Source organism: Calonectris borealis, chromosome 1, assembly GCF_964195595.1.
Source record: "Calonectris borealis chromosome 1, bCalBor7.hap1.2, whole genome shotgun sequence".
NCBI classification, from domain to species: Eukaryota; Metazoa; Chordata; class Aves; order Procellariiformes; family Procellariidae; genus Calonectris; species Calonectris borealis.
In genome coordinates this window covers 154,426,453-154,449,191 of record NC_134312.1, presented here as the reverse complement: position 1 = coordinate 154,449,191, position 22,739 = coordinate 154,426,453, and the positions used below count along the sequence as shown (strand labels likewise).

The 22,739-nt window shown below is 36.1% G+C and overlaps 1 protein-coding gene across 1 annotated transcript in view; it reads right to left on the bottom strand.

Annotated features, from left to right (window-relative positions):
- Positions 1-22,739, bottom strand: part of ANKRD10 (ankyrin repeat domain 10) — a 38,718-nt gene that overhangs the window by 5,841 nt on the left and 10,138 nt on the right. The window contains exons 3-4 of the mRNA XM_075137150.1: positions 17,489-17,580; positions 2,593-2,828 (exon numbers count right to left, since the gene is read on the bottom strand). Coding sequence (XP_074993251.1) covers positions 2,593-2,828; positions 17,489-17,580 — 328 coding nt within the window. The remainder of the gene's footprint in view (positions 1-2,592; positions 2,829-17,488; positions 17,581-22,739) is intronic.

Genomic DNA, 22,739 nt, shown 5'->3' with positions numbered 1-22,739 from the left:
GCCTGGTGTGCATCATCATATTTGAGCCTGCGCACCACCCTCCAACCACCCCAGCAAGCAGGGTGAAATTTCTGGAATGATTTCAGAAAAATGGACATAAAATCCAGCTAACATTTCTAAGTCAAAAGTAAAAACTATTTGGTATACATTCTGAAGTTCAGCTTCAGCCTTTGGAACTCTTACATTTGAAGAGAGTAATTAGTTTGTATCACAGTATATCGTGCACCAGTCTTGCCTAATTTTGAGGGGGAAGGTTTTTTTAATACCATGCACCCGACAGCAGACATATGCATGTGCATATGAACAAAATTACATGTCAGTAACCCCCACCCGCTGCCCAGTTTAGCTATTCCAGGACAAAGGGCGAAGCACAGCTTAAGTATTTCTCTTCTTCCAACTCTACTGCTTGCAGCTTCTTGCAAGGGGCATATACTGTGCCTGGTCACAAGAAGCAGGTTTTTTTCAAAGCAGTGATTGTTCTGATTTGGGGTATGGCCATCAAAACCTGACTCTTCCCTGCAAATACAGGTTGCTTGCACTCTCTCTGAACATCTGGAATCTCCTGTGCAAATAGTCTTTGAAGGACAACAGACCAGTGTGGTTTTGGTAAGGGCAAAATTACCACAAAATCGGGCTTGTTTTGTAAAAAGGCTAGCTAAGCACAAAGATGTACCGATGACTTGTCATTACTCAGCTCTGTTGTTTACAAAGCGCCTGAAGAACAGTGATTCATTCTCACTCCAACAGACTTTTTACATTGATTCGATAGATATTACTGATGCCGACGTCTCTGAGGGCAGACACGTCAGATTAGAAATTTCAGCTTCCATAGTTGGGATGCATCTCTTAATTGCTGCAAAAACCTTCAAGCAAATGCAGCAAAGCTTTTGGCTTTGTTTGCAAAGGTCTTATAAAGTCATACGGGTAAAAATTTCAAAAATTACCTACTCTGCTTCTCTAACATCTCTGTAATTGCTTAGGAGATCTCATTCACTTAAACATATTGTGTATTTGTTTGCTCGATCTAACTTATCCACTGGACCAACTGTTTATGCTGAAATGTAATGCAGATACTCCTATTTCATGACAACATATAGAATAAAAATAGCTAGCCCAGTGCCACTCCCACGGATTGTGGTGAAATGTTACCTATTGACTAGATTGGAGCCATCTTCTGAAACTAGAAGAGATTGCTCTGAACCTCTCATGGAAAGCTTATGAACATTCAGAAGGAATAGCTCTTCAAAACAAAAGACAGGCATCTTTGACTTCAAGCAGTGCCTCCCTGTAACAGAACGTGAGTGCACTTAAGACATCTTTCCGCAGCTGTTACAGGCATCTGTATACTGCGTAAGTTTTCTCATTCTATGTAGCTACTTACGGGCTTTATTCCTGAAAAGCAGTCTTGCATTTAATTGCAAAGGCACTCCATCATGAAATTATTTATAGTTTAGACCAACTACATGAAGTAACATATCCCGTTGATGATCGGCTATGGAGTACCACGTTAAGGCCCCTGATCCTGGTATAATTGAAATGGTGGCTGGACAGCGAGTACTATAGCAAATACTACAGAGTGTCAATATTGATGTAATTTATGTTGCCTATATCATATTTAGAAACACTGTTTTGGTCTCAATTTCCCTCTTGTCATCTGGACTTTAGCATTGTTTGAGCCCATTTTATTTGGCTCCCTGAAAGTCACATCTGTCAGAACAATATAAACTTTAAGTGAGGAAAGAGTCTTCAAGGAACACCTACAAAGTCCCTTTCCTGATGCTAGACACAGGAAAAAGAAACGAGGTTTGAGTGCAGAATGCTGCATTCTTTTTAATAAGAATTTAATGGGATGACCAACAGAAAGGAAGCAGAGGGTATTCTCTATCACATTATTCAAGGTGTTTATAAGACGTAAAAAAGATTTCTTCATATAGCCACCAAAAAATATCTTCGAGGTTGTACTACTGCATCATTGCTGGCACAGAAGCAGCAGTATCCTCAATGCACAAGGCTGAATAGGAATCCTTAAGGTTCATTTTAGTCTTACATCCTCCTGTAAGATATCAGTTCCCCTTGGAACATGATCCTGGAAACTTAAGGTATGTTAACTTAATGTCACAGACATAAACCCTCTCGATTTGAGAAACCTTTTTACATTAAATTTCTTTCATCCATCTTATCTAGCAGAGTTTTTGAATTGTGAATGAATCCTGAAGTGGAAATTCACCATCACAATATCCAGGCATCTTTGTGAATTAACACAACATTATTTGGCTCTCCTGAAGAAGAAATTGAGGAGGGACTAGAAGCTAATTTCAGCTCCTACTCTTCCACATATTATTCTTGGCATCATGTAACTTTAGCACTCTCTGGAAACAGAAATTTCTGAACACACCAAGTTGATGACAGGGAGAATCGGGATCTTGTGTCATGGAGTAATTGTATCCACCTACCTCTTGTATTAATATGTAATTTAGGTATGTACGTGAGTTTGTCAATAACACTCAACATCCACTCTGAAAGGCTTTGAAATGTTTATTTTCCCTTCTCAGCAACAGTATCACCCCATCCCTTTTACCTCTGGGGTCTCACCTTCCGTTCTAGCCTTCTTTACTCCAGCAGACTCCGGATCTTCAAAGGATCTCTTTCGACTTGTCCCACCACTGAATGGATTGGGACCTGCATTCTGATGAACCCCATTTAAGGTGCCATTGCTATAGAAACGATTCAGGTGACAGTTCTGGAGGTTCAAGAGAAACTGGGCACATTCTTGGAAGCCCTGGGTATGTGCAAGGTCTGCTGCTGTCAGGCCACTGGCATTTCTCAAGCTGTACAATACAAAGAAACTGAATTACACTCATTCATCAAGCTAGCTTGCTGCTGCTGCTGCCCTTACTGACTATCTATCTGTTGGTGATGAGAGAAAACATACACTTAGCAAATTTCCATTAAGAAATTAGTTATCAATCTTAGTTTTATAACTAGCTTAACTTTTCGCACATATATCTGGCTTCTAAGCAAAATTTGGGAGACAATACACTTTTAAACAAAATCAATATACTATGTGCCTTAAAAAAAACATCTTCCTATTTAAACTTCTCAAAATGCTTTATTCTAAAATAGTCCGAAGTATCTGATCTTTACATAAACTTCAGACTAATGTAAACCTTGAATTTTACCATCTCCTGCAGTTTATTCTGCAATCTATTGCTTTAACTTGAGCAAAAGATCAAATACTCAAAACAAACTTAACATGACTTGGCAATTGTCCATGGCATTCTGGTTTCTAAGGTAACAACATCATCACTATTCTTCCTAACAATAAAATATATACATATATAGGAAAAGATAGATAGATAAAGATGCTATACTTAGTTATGCTTTGCTTATACTTTTTTTTTCTGGTTTGTTTCTCATTTCAAAGTGTGTGACATCATAAGTGCTGGGACTTGCTTTGTTATTTGAACCAAGACTTTTCCATGCACGAGAGAATAGCACTGGATTTTGAATATTCTAATGCATCAAGATTATAAATGAAATCAGGTAGGACATGGAGTGATGTAGAGGTTTAATTTGAAAGAGTGCTGTATCACACTTTCATGTGCATTTACACAAACATACAGTATGTCTGTGCTTAGAAATACAGGGTAATCTCATAAGTAAGTGCATAGAAGTGGAGACAGGACGGCTAGAAATGACAAAACTAGATCGTGAAGCGGAAGATGCCAATAAATCTTTCTTAATTTTTTTCCGCCCTTCCAGACAGATCTAACTAGTCAGAAAATTGAATTTTTGATTCTTGGCTTCAGTAGTTTAGACAAGTCCATTACTTAAAAATCCAGAAACAGACCAGCCAACAGAGTAAGAATCCAGAAGATTAATAGACCCGATTCTGTTGAAACTCATACGAAGTGAAAAACAACTCAGCTGTTGTTGAGCTCATACAAAGAAAATAAAGAACAAAGCCCAGCTTTGCTTCCTAGATCATTGCAACTTATTTGCTATAAAAATGAGACTAAAAAAATTTTTAGAAACTGACTATTACAGAAAGACTAATTCCATAAATGGATACTTAAAATTTGGAAGAATTAAGTCAAATTCTGCAGAATCAGAAAAACCATTAGGCTAGATCAGGGTAATTTCATTCCATACTACAATAGTCTAAGTCAACATTTACTTGGACTACTAGTGAAAATCCAGAGAAGAGCAGCCAAGAGTGGTCTAGAAAGTAAGACCTCAGAAGACTGAAAAACCTAGTTAGTCAAAAGAAATGAAACCTCAAGGTAGAGGTATTAGTTTTGAATACCTAAAAGATAGCTGCAAAGAGAATAATCCATTCTGTGCATCCAGTGCAGGCAGTGTATGAATGGGATTAACACGAACAAAGGATATTTGAAGTCAAGCATTAGGAGAAAGTTTCAGAGTGTAAAGGTTGCTGAATCTCCAGAGGGTTCTCTTCCGCACCTCATTTTAAGAGTAGATGATGATTTCAGAAATTCTGCAAAATACAGTCAATCCTTTCCGATGCCGAACTAGATGGCCTGTTGAGGTCCCTGCTAACGCTGCTCCCTGCTAACATTCAACGCTGTTTTGGTAGTTCTCATTTACTTGTGTAGCGGCATACGGATGTAACACAATGCAGCTACAATTTAAGAAACAGAAACTTCAACATATGCGTTTTGGACAAAAAGAATAGCTCAGTTCTCTGAAATCCATTTTAAATTTGCGAGCTCCAAAAGGACAGTAAAGGAAATCTAAACAAGAGCAAATTAAAGTTACACAAAGATAAAAATGACCAAAACAGTACGGTGTGGACTGACTGCCTCACTTAATGAAACTTCAAGGAGTAAGTAATTCTATTACTCAGCAAATGTTATTGAACAATATCTCTGCTTTGAAAAATGGACTGTAAGACAGACTACAGTTAAGTCACCATTTCCCAAAGGAATGCCAATGTAAGCTGCCAGAGGCATTTGGAGATGTACTAAGATGCAAGTGTGCAAGGCTACATGACCAAACTCCGGGAAAGAAAAGTTACATCTCCCAGAAACAAAATAAATGAACTTTAAGTTGGTGTTTGTCAGATTTTAAAATGTAATGACCTTAGATATTTTTAGATCTGTCCCCTTCCCACCTCTTCCTGAAAAGCCTACTCTTAACAGGTAGACAAAGATGTACTTGTTCTGCCGGTGTATTTTGAAAGTACTGCATAGGTCTCCAAGGGACTCAAGCACATTGGATATAACTTCTTGCTTCTGAGAGTTTAGAAATCTCTCTCTCAAAAACCTGAGTCTGAATTTAGCTTATCAATTTCAAAAGAACTTCCTGTGTTCAGAAGTTAGTAATGAAAAAAAGAGAGGAAAAAAACGTTAAGTCAAATAAAAGGAGATTACAGGATCTAGATGACTGTAGAAACTGGCTGGCCAACTGCTATGAAGGAGAACATAACTATTAAGTTCTTTCTGCTCCATCTCAGTGGGAACACTAATTTTCTTTCACTGATTTTTCTAGCCTTCTCTAGGAGGAAAATCTGTCAGTGGGAACATGAAAGGCAGCAAGAGCTAGCTGTGCTATACTAGCTCATCATAACAAAATGCAAGTAATCCAAGAAAAAATGGCTAACTCAATTAGCTACATGCAGAAAGTAGGAAAGAAAATGCTCTTAACAGGTATCACAGAGTTTTACCAGACTGGAATAGTTTTATGGATTTCCAAAACATGTAGAAATACCACCATCACTGTAGGATTCTGAGTGCATAACAGAAAAACACAGTTTTATACAGTCCTTCTAGAAACTCTGAAGTGGAGTACTTGAATGAATTAAAAAGCTAGGACATCTACTAGACCATTCTTTAAAAGCGCCCATCTGGACTTGGAGTGGTACTACCCTGTTACAGCAGTAGTTACAAGGAACTGGGAACACATCTATTACTAGATCTGCAGCGTATGGTCTACCTCAAATGCTGCCAATGTCTGAAAATGAAGCAGCCACCTCAGCTTAGTCCATGAGCTAAGAATATAAAAGCCATTACTGTAAACAGACTCCATTATAGGAATGAAAATAGAAATGGTTCACTGCTCCAACTACACATAAGACTAAGAGGAGTTCAGTCTCTTATGTGTAATCCCTATGTCAGTCCTTGGTTATGAACTGCAATTATACGTAAACTGACTATCGAGTGAAAAGAAGAAGGAGTACTAACTGAAGATTCATTTGGCTATTAAGTAGACTATATATGACATGGACTGCATGGTTAAAAAAAAATAAATCAACAAGCAGGAAACTCAAAGAGGTAATCACTGTATTTAAGTAAATTTTCAACTACTTCAGTTATTAGAGATGCCCCTTGAAAGGTATTTCTCTTTATTTCTCATAACTGCCTACATAAAGAAAAAGGATTTGACTAGGTAAAGGATATTATAACTGAAAGTAACTTCAAGACCCAGGCTGTCAAAGAAAAGCAGTGAAAAAAAAAGTAAACCGTTGGACAACATGGACAGGAATATTTAAAATTTCACATTTCTTGAAAACATCTCCTTTTTCACCCATCCTCCATTTTTTTATAAGTTAAAAATCCCTTCAGTACCAGTTTGGATCTTTTACCCTAAACACCTTGAAATAGCGGAAGCTGCAAAGCTCAGAACACAGTTTGATATTAAATCTTCAGGCAAGCTGCCCTTTTGTTACTGCTAATCATACAGCAAATATGACAGCTCTATTTCTGTAACTGCATTACTCAGAATTTAAAAACGAGTAAGGAAATTTCCTGCAGTTTTTGTGGGTGGTGGTTTTTTTTTTGTTTGGGATTTTGTTTATTTTTTTCCCCAACAAAGATGCCGAACTTGAGGACAAGCTTATGTTTCTTTCCAGGGTTTTTCTCTAAGCTAGAAACTAGCTGAAATAAGACCAGGCAAATAAAAAGCTACATAGACTGGTATTTTTCAAAGATGATCTTATGAAGGAAGAAGCTACCAGCAAGGAAGGTGTGGCAGGATGGAAGAAAGTCTTATTAAAGAAAAGAAAATCAGGTTAAGCCTTGAGAAGTTACATGCATTTTATGATTAGTCAGTCTTTTAATAAATAGTATTCATTGACTTGGTGCAGTATTTTCTAAAGGTTGGCCTAGTTACTGTCAAAACAGACAGCTGTGCTCCAAAAATTTAATTCCCTCTCTCTCCAGTTAAAAAAAAAAAAAGTCAAAAACCAAAGACATCTCTGAAGAAGGTCAGTCCAGCTACAGGAACAGGTGGAAAAACTGAAGGAAACTGAAAACTAAAGCTCTGAAAAGATAATTTCCTTTTTGGCACCTACTCCAGACAGGAACATACATGAAGGCTTGAACTGACAAACGGGAGAAAAATTCCTTACTTAACCGTGCCCAGGACTAAATGCAGTTTTGGTAAGTGGTCAGAAAGTCAATTCACCCTACGCCTAGAAAACATATACCTTGCACCATTTCCAAAGCAATTCAAGTATTTGAAAAATGAATGAGTCCTGTTAAGATTCTTTCACTTAGCAGTGTTTTTTTGCTTACAAAGGTAATCAGAAAGATACATTTTCATATTATAAAGTTATTCTAAATAGAAAAAAAAATCCATGATAAAAGTTGAGGAAAGGCTGGATGAGTAGAAGTAGGTGACCTTGAAGTTCCTTGACAGATGACATTTAACACTTGAATTGTTCTGTAGTGACAGATGTTTTATAAATAAACTCAAAACGTGCACTATTATATTAAGAGTTAAAGCTCTGACTGTTGTATATACATTTATTCATATATCTTCTACAGTGTTTAAAACAACACTCTTATAACACATTTTTCTTCTTCCATCAAGTGGTGTCCACAAGCAGTCTTCAAAACTGACTAATCTTGGCATGAAGAGGACTTTTTTTTTTTTAAAATCTGTTTTTCTCCCTTCTGTTGACATCACCAGAACTCCCATTTTAAAGGCCCGGTTCATCTGAGAGTCCTGGTATCAAATTAAAGCAGCTATAAAGGGGACACTGATGAAGCATATGTTGATATTTCCTTCTCCTGAAATGCTTTTAAAAATGCTGGCTGTGAGTGTAATTAAATTGTTGTTCAAAACCCAAAAAGATAAATATGTTATTTGACCAAACAGCATTGGGGTACAGAAACATCAAGTTAACTTTCAGTTTAGCTTTAGTTTAGGAGGTTGTTTTTATTATTTCAATCTAACCACAATTTGATGTTTTGAGAAGTTCACTAAAGGAAGGAAAAAATCTGAGGCAAAAAAAAATATGCAAGACACTTCCACTATGATTAAGTTATAGAAAGTCAAAAGAACAAAACAAATAAAACAAAACTTAGAATTGTTTAAATATAACTACCTTTGTGTAAGAAAAATTTACCTCAAGATAACTTAGAAAATTTACTCTTAGAACGATCTGTAGAAAGAAAAGATAAAGACTTGTGCTTCTCACATTGAATTATAAATTATACTGAATTGAGTTAGAAAGAACTTGATTCTAAGTTGTTTCAATTGTTCATATTTTTATCCTTATTGGAGGAAAAAAGCAAGTACATTTCTATGTGTCTTTAACATAGAAATACATTTGAAATACACTATCTTCCACTTATAATGTCACATACCTTGAAAAATGAAACAAATGTTTGCTACAAAAAGTCAACAGTAAATCTTTTTGAAAAAAAAACACATTCATATATGTAAAAAAAAAATCCCCTAAATGTTTAATTTTAAATAGTGATTACATCACCTACAGCTTACTGTGTTTTTGTTAATGCCATGCGACAATCTAAGAAAATAAACCACAGTTTGCGTATATCAATGTAATATCTGTTAAAAAATACTGATCTCAACTTATCTATTGTTAGTTTACAAATAAAAATGTAGATAAATGTAAATTAGGGTAAGCAAAGCATGCAAATCTATAGATTCTATATCTGAATTCCTAGATTAGCATTAAAACCAATCACCGCAACAAATACCTCAACAGTATGCCTTGTGTGCAGAAAGGAAGCGATACTGAACATTCAATGCCACAACTGTAAGGTTTTCGGAGAAGCACCTGTGGCAGTTTCAGCAGTTTCTATATGGAATGCTCCCCCTTTCTAGGATTACTTGAAAAAATCAAGTCAATTCGAATTACGTAGCTGTAAAACATTGACATGTGTAGTTTTTACAGTTTCAGAATCTTCTGTTTGATTTAAACGGGCAATGGTGCATAAACAGGAAACTTATATCATAAGGGATCACATATTTGCAGGCAACATTAAGATTAAAAGTTACATTCACATACATAAAGTGCTGTAGCACATTATTCAATATGTAAGCCATTATCATGTGACCACCTTAACAACAAGATACTAAGCCTTTTATGCCTTTAAAGCATTATTACTTTCATCCTGAAACCAATTTGTCAGTTCTTCACTGAAATTTATACAGAATGGTTTAAAATTACCGGTCAACTCATGGCTTCAATTACTTTAAATTTAGTAGGCTGTATCTCAAAAGAATTAGTAACTATTCCTATACAAAAATTAGCAGATACAAGGATTAAAACAAAACAAAGGAAGAAAGAGAAAAAAAAGATCAGAACACTAAAACGCCCACAGTGAGAAAAAAACGTTTCCTATATAAACATCAGTATACTAGTCTAAAATTTCTAAAGCAAAATGATTTTAAAATACTAAACTTTAAGTGTTTTAACCCTTTGGTGTCCAAATACAAAAGTTGTGAAATAGTTTCAAACGCTTTTTTCCGGATACCAAGAGAAAAATATTCTTAACTAAACAAATGTGTGTACTGCTGGGGACAGCTATAAAAATTCATGCTAGAATTACATACCGGGTATCTACAAAAGCACAAGTTGGTGCCAAGTTTTTATTTCACAACAAAACATGTGGCAGCTGAAATTATTTTAGACTTTTAAAAACAATGGTGAGTTTCTCAGAACATCCTCCAAAATCACAACAAGGTGAATATACTGGAAAGAAGGAAGCTCTTCTTTGTGAAGCCACTTTTTTCACATCAAAATCAAGGTTCACTACCAATTATGCAGCTATAATCCTAGATCCTTCAACTCACAACTGAGCAAATGCTGGCAGAAGAAACAATTCATTAACCATGGTAGGCAACATTAGAATTATTACGAGCATCACCATTGGGTGGTGATTCATTGCTGTGTCTGTATTCCAATTTATATGCTTTAAGAAAGACCTCAAACAGCAGACTTCGATTTTCCGTATCTTTTTGTAAAAATGATTCACATTTCCAAGCAAACTTTGGCCTACCTGACTTTGCCTGGTATCAGCAGTCAACAAGATTTTTAACTTCATATCCGATTATGTAAGAAGTGATTCCTAAACACAACTCACAAAAGGAAGGTATGAAAGACTATGGTAACTCTTAAAACAACATTCTGATTGCAATACAGCATAACAGAAAAGACCCTCCCTATTAAAATGAAAATAAATATTTCCTAGATCACTAGCAAAACTTAATTGCAAATAAGCATCTTTTTAGTACTGCAGTCACTTAAAGTCCAAAGACAATGTAAGAGTTACTTAGCCAGCCAACTTTATGAAAATGAGAACTGTCATCGCTGCTACTGTCATGTTTCTAGAAACAGACTAGGAATTGCAGATAAAGCTGCTTACAATGAAGAAAGCACTATGGAAGACTATTAAGGAAAGGTTCAGAACAAACTCTGACTTGCAAAGATGAACAGCCTTGCAACGCATATTCTGCCAAGATGCCTCTAGTAGCAAATAAAATCACATTATTTCTCCTCAACATACCAACTGAAAAACTATGATAGACTAGAATGAGAAAAATTAAGAAAGCAAGCTTCTCAAACGTGCCAAGCATGGAAGAAAGTTCAAGAGATTCAGTACAAAAAGCAGGGACAGTAAGAGCTTGGGATTAAAACTAAATAGAAGAGGTAAATGTACTTTAAAGTATTTTTGTGCCAAGTGGGGAAAAAATCAAGAATGAAAGGACTAAAGGTATTAGATGGATTCATTATTTTCCCATAATAGGCATGGAGAGGGAGACTATCAAACTACACAAAATTTTATTTTTTGTGACAAAAATAACTTGATGCTTTTACTGAAGCAGACAGAAGATCTTTCGGCTTAAGAAACTGCTGAAGTGCATAAAACCACTTCAAATGAGCTTCACGAAAGAGTTTTTTCAACTTAGATTTTCCTCCATTTAAAAGGAAAATTTATCTACCACGTATGAGCAGCATCAAGCAAAATACAAAGAATGAAACAGAAGAGTAACATTTTCCCTAAGTTATAGCTGCCAAAGCTCTTCTAGGGTTTGTTAAACCTCCATGCAATGAGATACATCTTGTAACCTGTAGCACATGATACACATTAGAAAACTTTTCTGACCAACTTGAGTATATTCTGGGCCATGCCACAACTGCCTAATGTTCTTTGTCCACGTTCAAAGGTACTAGTTGGAACTATGATCAACTTCACTGAAAAGACACAAACTAGAATAGCAAACGAAATCCAAATCAACACAGAAGTTAGAGCAAACGTCTTGCAATTAACAATTCTCTCATCACATATGCAGTCAAAAAGTATCAGCAGATCAAGGACAGCACCTGTATAGATCATCACCACCATCGATGTCTGGACTAACCATCAGAACTCATCAGACTGTTGTATTTGGGAATACACTGCACCCTTGTTTCTTCTACTGTATCTAACTTGTGCTCTGGCCAAGTTCCACTTCGTAACACTTTGGTTTCTTCACCCAACTTAACCGCACCCAGGTTTCTGTTGCCAGTAATAGCTTCTCCTACAGAAAAAAATAACCTATCTGAAGGGAAGCTGCACAGTGAACATTAGCACAGTATCGTACATGAAGGCAGATCACTCCCAACAAAAAAATCCGAACATTCCTGTCAGAAATCTGAGCTATCCTCATTTAAAAGTCTTGGTAACATTTCAATGTTCTTTATCCAGCTCTTTTGGACTGAAGAAAAGATGAGAAACCAGTGCTATAAATCACAAAGGCTCGTCACTAATGAATAAGCTCCCCTATCAAGCTGACCCGTATCCTGAGAACTTCCTGTATGTTTCAGAAAGGTCACAAAATATCATCGCTTTAATGAAGGATTTAACTTTATTCATAAAAATACAACCTCTCACATTCTTCTCTATTTCTGAATGATGTCAGTAACTACTGTTGTTATTCCATCCCCACCAAGAATAATCCACTCTCAAACGGAACAGGAACTCAGTGGTAAGAGTTTGCCTCAGCTTCCTGCAATTATTCAGAGCAGCTGTAACTGAAAACTACCCTTTTCCATTCTGGTTTACTGTAAGACAGCCTCTCTCTTCCACCTTTTGATTTATCAGTTATTCATGCATATATATTCTGCTTCAGTATTTCCAAATCTTTCCTTGAGACTAAATCCAAATTAAATCAGTCTTACTTCATGGTCACAACCCCCTACAAACCACATTAAGTTCTTCTACAACAATGGCAATCAAGCGTGAAATCAAATATGGAAGAAATTAGCAAGCTTTTACTTTTTTCACCACTGAAATGTACAAACCACTTTGACTTTGCCTTTCCATAAGAATTTACGTAAGGTGGGGAAGGAAGAATGAATTCCAACACCTGTAGCCTCCATACTGCAGAATGGTCACCACAAGAAAGCTACAGTGACAGCCCTTAAAATACTTATTATATACAATGATAAAATGCTTGTTATATACACTAAAGAAGAACAGTCACATTTTTCCCCCAACTATACTGCACTGTCTAACAATGCAACAACAGTAGTTAATCCAGCAGTGTAACTGCTATCTGGAGAGCCGACAATCAGGCTCACAAAAAGAATCGTGTATGAAATGGTCCAAGTCTGAAAAGTACCAAACAGATTCTATGAATATTAATATACCAATTAACAGATAAGAACCACTCTGTTGAAAAAGCACCTAAATCCTATTCCTAAACAAGTAATTGGTAAGAACCTAAAGCATTATTCTCAAGCTGAGGTTAATGACCATAAGAAAGTAGGACGTTGATTCTTCTACACTGAATCAATGTAGCAGTACAGCTTCTAAAGTAAAAAGATGACATAGTAATGGTACTCCACAAGTATGTTAACACCAGCAATGGACTGCAGTTCAATACTAAAGTTTGGTAGTTAAGTTAGCTAGGTAAGAAAAACAAGCACATGTTAAAAATCTACAAGTATCAGCTAAGATTTTAAGAACTTGGGAAGAAATCCATAAACTAATGGAGGAGATCTCTGAACCCTGAGATCCTTCAAGAGAACAGGCCATGTAAGTTCCCTCCAGACTAAAAAGGAACTGAGCGTTTACGACACAAAGGAATGGCTGATTTCTGCGTTATCATCATGAAATCTACACATCACGCTTCTTGTCTCTTCACTAAAGGGGACCAAATTTCAGGAAGTCAAGAAGTCTCAAAAGTACAAATGAGAAGAACAAAAGCTGAGATATCACAGGAGTGGTCATAATTAAAATGTGAAACAGACTTCAAACAGAAACGTATTACAAGAATTTCACAAAGGGCTAATCCAGCGGCACTAAAAAAATTCACATTGGACAGATTTCCATTATGGAGAATGGAGAACAGTTGTGAAGAAGAAATAGGAAATTAATGCTTTTTTTTAAACAACACAATGCAGTTCATGACACATGAATTTGCAAAGAAGAATTAAAATTAAGCCACTGCCAAAGAATGAGAATAAAGTTTTTGCTGAAAAACGAAATACCAGCGATAGGACATTTCTGGCATTATAGATGGAGTGAATTTACACATTCAAACGAATGCAAGACAGCTTTAATGAGAAAGTGGCTGAAGTGTCTGCCTAAACTAGATCAACATCACGATATGAATTTGTCATCTTGTAGAAACAGATGTACTGGTATATTTATCCCAGCATGTCAGTTATTCTCCCCAAATCTCGAGACCAGAGTATAAGAAACCAGAAAGGAAAGTATCTCTTTGGAGTCTTGTAGCATCCCATCATGGTATACAAATAAATTTTAAAAAAAACCTTAAGATTTCTGGCAGGGAAATAAAAAGCTTTCCTATGCTACGATTCAAGAACCTTGATCAACAAAACTCTGAAGCAAGCAAGTACTTGTGTTCAATTGGATGGATGCATACCAAGCCGTCCCACAAGTTACACTTCTCTTTATCCCAGGATAATACAGTGTTTGAAACTTCTCTCCTAGCTCTAAATCAAGTCACTAAGGAATACACGACTGTTCAAATGACAGCTGCAGAAGAATTTTTGTTCAGAAATAAGTGGACACAATGCACAAGTGAACCATGTGAAAATTGACATGAAACGGGAAGAAGTTCAAATCAGTATAATTAACAGCTGCATCTGCTTTTTTTTTTTAATTCAGCAGTGTCCCGTGTTTATAGCTTAATTTTGTATTTATATATATGCTGTGATGCAATCTATGTAACCATATTAATACCCAGCATTTCAAAAAATAGTGTAAAAGAGCAAAACAAAACATGGCACCAAGAAGGCTTTTCCTCCATAAAGAGTTGTGGACACTTGTTTGTCACCATGATAAATAATACACAATTAACCATATATAAATTGCATAGTTATGCTTTTTAGTGAAAATCCAGCAGTTATTATGGATACTTTAAAAGGTACTATCCACATTAAAAAGTCAGTTACACAGCAAACCTTTTCACTCATATGAGGACATTGTGACCACCTGCTTCCCCCGCTTCAAGGGTCCATGAATACCATAGTTAGTGGAGCAACCATTTTTATGGCTGTAGGACATACTGTGCACAGAATATGCTTCAGCTAAAATGAGAAGGTAAATACCACAAAAAAAATCAAAATATTTTCACTAGGGTACAATTATTATTTTTTAATATTATTAAAAATTTACACAGGAATAGAGACCCAAATTCTCTCTCATCAATTAGGAAAACAATGCAACAACTTCATGAAATTTAGAGACTGCAACATACTGTATTTCTCTGTAAAAGCAATACACTAACAAGCCTGAAATGAAGTAAACTAGAACAATTCAAGTGAGGCAATTTTATTCAAACTAAAATTCTTACTTTCATCCTTACTGGACTATTCAATATTCTTTGGCTTCCAATATAACCAAAGGAGTGAAAAAAAGTAGAAATACAGTAAACACTAATATCGAAGATTACACTAGTCCAAGTTACTTCCTTTTAACAGCAGTATTTCAATAATCACTCATTGATAAAAAATACATTTCTTGCAATATTACGCTACTGATTACTAGTGTTCGTGTAATAATGAAATCTTAACATCCCTGTTCTACTTTCTATAAAAAACTAGGGATGATGCAATACTTGCTGTATACTATAAATATCAGGTATAAGCAGTGTATTTGACTATTTGAGTCACCAGGGATATTCTCTGCATCTTCACGTAACTAGATTTTGATACCGTAACTGTATGAAAAAATAAAGAAAAAATTGGATTAGAAGATCTAATCCCCATAAAAAAAGGCCATATTCACCACCAGTACAGATCAGCACTTTAGTCCTACTTAGTGCTTAGTTCTGTATTTAATAAAGTTCTTGCCTTGGTCCTATATAGTCAATTATCATTTCAGTTAATATATACAAATTAGAACTCAAATATATGGCTAAAATCCCTCTCCTTTTCTTCTAACTGAAGCCATAAAATTAAGAAGTCAAAACTTTCAGAGCATCTACATTTTCAAGATGTTACAAAAATCAAGAAATCCACATAACCATTTGAGATATGGGGCCAGTTTTCAAACCCAGATAACCCAAAATTAATCAATGTCAACAGCATATACATGGATTTGGCCTAATTTAACATACTGAGCCTGGAAATTAGATACTATGGGAAAAAATCCTCACCCCAATCAGTCCACAGCTAGCTCTCTCAGGTGACAGGGCCAAGTCCTGATCCCCTAAGTGACTAAACCTGGGTTGCTCCACCAGCCTATTGCATTTGCATCCCTGATTTTACCATTTCCTCCATAGGATCAGATATTTAATTACCTATAGAACTTGTGACAAGTCTATCCTACTGAAAGACAGATGGAATTCTAAGTTAGAAAACTGAGAATTCAAATTATTTCCTGTTCACTGAAACTGCTATAAACCTACGCTACTTCTGCTGCAAATAGCTTTGGTCAAAGGCAGATCTCACTCTCCAAATTTTACAGAAATGTTTTGCCTATGGCTTGCAAATACGATGTTTAAAAAGCAAAATTTTAAATCTGTAAGTTAAAGTTGCAGCCACATCTCGAACCTCAGTTACTCAGCTATTTATTTTGAAAGTCCTATGGATGTAACACGTCCTCTGCTTTACATCAGACTCTTAGCTCAGTCATTTCACATTTTTACGCAGTTCCACAACTTCTCTTTTGATTGGATACTTTGTAAAAATCACAAGATTACATACTAATTGATGATGATAATTAAGGTTTGCTCAATTCCACAGTAAATTTAAATCCAAGTTTATCTTAAGATATCTGAAAGTGAATGCAAAATGGGAATTTATAAATTTAAGATTGATTTCATGAACTTGTTAATTGACCGAGACAGCTGCATAAGTTATTTCAGTGTCATTTTTCTATGAAGCAATCTCTTAATATAAAGCAATTTGTTCATTACTATTAACTTAACAGGTATTATATTTCCTCAATACTCTATGATACTGTTGAAAGAGTTAAATTTTATGGTAGATTTATCAGGGCAGCATTACAAAAACAGTAAGATGGAAACCAAAGGGTAAAACAAGAAATTAACTGCATGATTCTTATTTCACTTACAACTTAAAAGTTTCATATTGCAGGTTAAAATACAGTAACTAGTTACCATTTAAGATAATAAGGCTAGTTCTAATTAAAACAAATTGCTAAAGTATTTACATTATTATAAGCCATAGAGCTTATACTCAACATTTCTAGGTGAAAAGTGCATCCATTTTGTCCATGCTGTAAGTTGCAAAAGTTTGTGAGATTTTCTGAATGTTTTTGTAGTAATAAACCTTTAAAGAAAAAAGTTAACAGGGCAAATACACAATATACTAACAAACAGTATTAAACTAACTTGCGAAGAGTGTGTGAGATGCTATTTTGCACATAATGTTGCTTTTGCATTGTTTTCTATATTTATTCACCAGTGCAAGGTGTAGGTTTGTTGTAAAAAATAACTACATGCTAGATAAAGTGTACAATTTAGGATCATCTGACAGAAGCGTGATAAATATTTTAATATATCAGATATAAATGCAATCCTAATGTAGCACACTGGTATCACTTAAGTAAAATAAACTTTATTACTAGACATGCAAAACATCTTGGGCTTCATTACAGTTGAACATGTCTAACTGTCTTTTAATCAGGTGTCTGCTGTTTTCATTTTTCTCTCTGACATTAGTATCTATGTTTACTGGTCTACGTTAGTTAGCTAAACACACAACAATGAACAACAAAAAAAATACCTCACTTACTCTATTTGCGCACCATGAGCCACAAGGGCACTTATGGAATCCATACTACCAGACCGTGCTGCTTTATGAATAGGAGTTTCACCAACATAATCCTGTAAAGACAAACTACATTTTGTCAAGCATAATCTTTCTAAAAATTAAAATCTTATTTTTACATTATTCACTTTAATTAAGAAAGCAGATATATAAGAGAAGCATTTATTAGCTAGCAAATGCATCGGGTACTTTATTATTATTTTAAAGTTTGCAGTAGGCTGTCATATACATTAGATGTTTAGCAAGAAATAATGCTAAGGGCATCTAACTCACAAGATAAGCCTTATCTGGTAACTAGGCAATCAGCAGAGGCATATTCAGCAAAACTTGGTAAAAAACCCCGCAACATATAGCACCGTAACACCTTACTCTAACACCTTTATTTCCTAGCACTTTCGTTTCCCAATATGCTGGACTGAGCAAGCCATCTTGAATTCAGAAGCAGCATGGCCAAGTTTGTGGGACTATATTGCTTTCAGATCTCGCCGACACACTTATGCAGTACTGTATTGCACCATAAATACTCACCAAGTGAGGAGTATGTATGTATAACTCTACTGTAATGTAAGTAGAGGTCAGGCCAGATCTCTCCTGAGACATACACATTGACTTGTGTCCTATACGCTTCTCTGACTATCTTTATCCATTTACATTCCATTATTGTTAACCAGCACATCCAATCGTTTAATCTTTTCGTATTATGTGCAAACATACTGGGAGTAGGGCATTGCTTTTCAGGCAACTCCTCTCTACAATCATCACAGGTAACAGGGAGAATCTACAGCAATTTTACAAATGCAACTGGCAAGCAGCAGGTAAATTCCATGCATCATGATCTACAGGCTGCAGGTGAAATTCAGTACTTGCAATTAACCCTCAGTATTAAGAAGCACAGAGAAGAATCTGTAATGAAATATGGCCTTGAAGTAGCAAGTAAATGTTCAGTTACTGGTTTGTTACGTGATTTAATTATCACAGTCCTCAACACTTTCAATGAGTAGCAAGTTTCTTTTTTTCCTTTCTTCCCCATCCTCTTCCTTTCTCTCCAAATTTTTGAGAGACTTCACTTGTCTACTCCACTGATATTAACCATGTTCTAACTGTATGTGCCTCAGTTTTGCTTCCCCATTCCTTTTATCAAAATATCAACACTAGCTATTAAAGTAACACAGCAGCTTTACTGACTCGCCAGTCTTCATACACAACGGTGTTCACACCTAACTCTACAGTACTGGTTACGCTTCAGCTCTATTTGAAATGTGACTATAGTAAAAATATGATCATACTACCATCTTGATAGATAGAAGGTAACAAGTGTTTTAAATTGTCTGCCAAGCTTCTGAGAAATTAAATCACATCTTTTAGACCATGTAAATATAACTTGAAGATGAATTTTGGATTATATACTCTCAAATACATTTGTGTGTGTGTGTATATATATCTCTTGTTACATACTCTCAATTTTCTACTTGCCAATTTTTATTCATGGTAAAATATTTTTATAACAAGTTACAAATTCACTGAGGGTAAGCCAGTTTACCGGTGCCTAAGACATATATTCAGCCAAACAGTGAACCACCTAGCACCCCCAGCAGGGAACAATAATGGTACCAGACAAAGTTTACCTTCCTATAAACTAAGGAAAATTGCTGAGGCTGACACAAAGTTTGGAGACAGAAAGAGCAGAAAACTCCTTGGAGTCCTTAGTGATTAGAAAACAGCTATACAGCCCTTTTTCCAAAATGGCTGTCTGTAGCTGATGAATAGAGGACTGCTTTCCAATGAAGTTTATATAACTTCTCCTATTTATAACCTTTCTTGAAGTTACAGGAAGACAGAGGTGTTTAACACAGGATACAATTTTATTAACTATCACACATAGAAATTCATTTGGCACTGATTTATCCAGGAAGATTTTCTTCATAGTGCAATACCTTTTCCCATCATGGAAGCTGTCTTCGATTCATCGTTTTGTTATTGTTTCCCTTCCCCCTGCCTTTTGTTAAAGAGGTAGAAGTGTAGAAAAGAAGTAATTTGCCTCTTTTGTTCAGCATTAGTATTTACAGTCCCACCTTAACTTAAAAGATAATCATTCAATATAAAGTTCAGTTTAGGGAAAGTCAGCTCAACTAGCCATGCATATGACAAAGATGACAAAAATCTTTACTAACTCCATAAACCTAGCATGTTACCCGCAGTAAGATCTAGAGAACTTAATTATGAAGTATTGCTGTGGGGAAACGCTAGAAAGATGAAAAAAGCCCCTTGCAAAAGGACTCCTCACCACTGCATTACAAGAATAAGCTAAGCTTATAGCAGCTAACAATCCTGTCACCACCACCCAGAAAAAGGTTAGTATCTCGGAAGAGAATGTATGTCTTGAGAAGGGCTTCTTTCAATCACTGGCCCAAAAAAGCGTGTGTCTCTCCTCTAAAGCTAAGGAATTAAGAAAATACTTAAGACAATGACAGAATATACGGATTTAGTTTTTTATAGCATTTGTTTTAATTACGGCACCTAAGTTTCAGTCATCACTAATGTTATCTTCTTTTGAATTTCTCCTATGGGACCAAAACTATTTGCACTGAAATAGTTTCTGAAATAGTCTCCTAGCTCTACAAAGAAGAAATTCTCTCTGGATTATGAGCTAGACTAAAAGGAAAAAAAAAATTATCTCTCACTGAAAAATGGCGTTAAAGTTTACTTATTTTTTAACACATCCAAAATCATGCATACAGAGGAAAAGAAAGTACTCTATGAGCCTCAGAACAATTCTGTTTTGATTCAACAACTGGAATGGATGGCACCAAACAGAAAAAGCAATGTAACAGAGGTTTTTCCAAGAAGCTTCTGAGAACAGTTTGAGGTCTAGATTGCTAGCACGTATTCATGCATAAGACACCTCCTCCCCATCTCTTTTTTGGCTATGTGGAGCGAACTAAGTTATTTTATTTTAAGAGGCTCTAAAAATTCCTAATTATCCTTGATAATACCTCATAATCCTTCTAATTATCCACAGTTCCCATACGTGCTTCAGTTTGACATAATCCCCTCTGTAATATTCCAGGAAGGGAAACATCAATAACTTGTTCTGGCCTTTCATACCTAGAGCAGAACTTTTCAGGGTCCCATTTACCCTTCTGATGTAACACTGCACCAACTGCCCAAACTTGTCTCACAATCTAGAAGTCACATTGTAAATAAATGAGTAGGAAGACCAATTAAGTTTTATTAGTTTAGCATTCAAGATAACACAAGTTAGTTTGCTTCCGCTGTGGATACTATTTTGTGTACAGTGCTCCTGAAGGGATGACAGAAAGAGTCGTGAGGCATCATAGGCACATTTGGTTTTTTGCAGCTCACTGCAACTGTCAAACATCTTCCTCCTTTCCCTTGGAGGAGCATGACTATCCTTCTGCAAAGACAAGGCAGTCTTCTCTAGCTTGCAGCCATGACTAGATTACCTTTGACTTCTATTTCATTTTACTAAGTATCTAGCTTCCTTCCTTATTCTCTTTTTATTTATGTGGCCGAGGAGTCTTTTGCTTTTTTGGCTTAAATTTTCTCAGATGATCTATCTCAGCTTGATTAATCAGTTTGCATTTCCTCACTCTGCTGCCTAACCTCAAAAGTCATTTCTTCTACCGATTAAAAATTTTTCTCAAACTTTCTGCTTATTCCCAGGCCTCTTTTAGATGTGGTTGTTTTTTCAGTTCAGTTTAAAGCCATTTTTTACTCTATTTTCCCTCTTTTTGTCTGTTTGGGATCCAAATTTTTGTTGGCTTTAGGATCTTCCAGTTGAACTTAGAGCAAATTTCCCATTTTGTTCTCCAAGTTCCAAGTCTCTGGATATGATTCAGTTAATTTCACTCACTGGTACCTTTATACCCGTCATTGAAAAGAAAGGGGGGGGGGAAGTTACTTACCTGTAAATATTTCTTTTTAAAACAAAAAACCCCCATGCACATTTACATGGAAAGCTTTCAACTATGTGTACTGGTTTTGGCTGGGATAGAGTTAATTTTCTTCATAGTAGCTGGCAGTGTGCCATGTTTTGGATTTATGACCAAAGCAGTGTTGAGAATACACCAATGTTTTATCTACCAGCGGGCTGGGGGTGCACAGCTGGGACTGCTGACCCAAACTGACCATATGACACCAAGAAAAGCTGGGGGGGGGTGGGGGTAGAGTTTGCCAGGGCTGTCGTTGCCTGGGGACTGGCTGGGCATCAGTCAGCTAGATGTGAGCAATTGTGGGATTTTTTGGTTGTGGTGTGGGGTTTTAAAAAATTTTTATCTTCACTTGATTTTCTTGGTTTGGGGTTTTTTTCATTTGTTTGTTTCCCTTTTTACCTACTAAACTGTCTTTATTCTCAACCCATGTGTTTTTTCACTCTTCCCTTCTGATTCTCTCCCTCAACCCACCAGGGGGGGCGAGGAATGGGCAAGAGGCTGTATGGTGCTTAGGTGCCTACTGGGGTTAAACCACAACGCTATGCACTTGCAAATTACTTCTAGTATAGGTATCTGACTAAGACAGAGAAGCACCGTTTTACCTGACAAGAAATATAAACTAACTCCATTCCTTAACTCAACTGACTGAATTTCAAGTTCCATCAGCTAATCACATTTCCAAAAGCTATGCAGGTTTCTTAGACCCAGCACCCTACCCTTTCTGAAACTGAGAAGTAGAAGCTGGAGAATACTGAGTATTTTCTCCTCATTCTTTCCTAAAAATGCTTTGAATTCAGGACGGTTTCTCCTTCTGAGTTTTGAGTACAGATGAGAACCGATGGAATATTTTTACCTGGATTTACTCCAAATTGTTGTTTAAAATACAAAACTGTAACATACCATAGGAATGAGTGTTTTCTTCCACCCCACCAAGGATATCAGCGTGTTTACAGTTCTTGCTAGCATGGGTAGTCTAACCCTCCTAAGTCTATCTGCCATCACTGCCACATGATGGTAACTGGCTGGATGAAAAGTAAGTTAGCATCGCCAGTAAGGATGCAGTATTTCTCATCCCTTCTCTTTAAGACAGGCCACACAAAACTCTTTTTTTGGCCAATCAACACAGCAACATACAACAGAACGTTTAATAGGCTGAGGCTAGAGGGAAAATACATTTAAATGAAGTAATAGGCTTTTTAATCAAAAAGTACTTTGCACTGTTACAGTGCACTACAGCAGGCAGGTAGACGAATGCAGGTCTT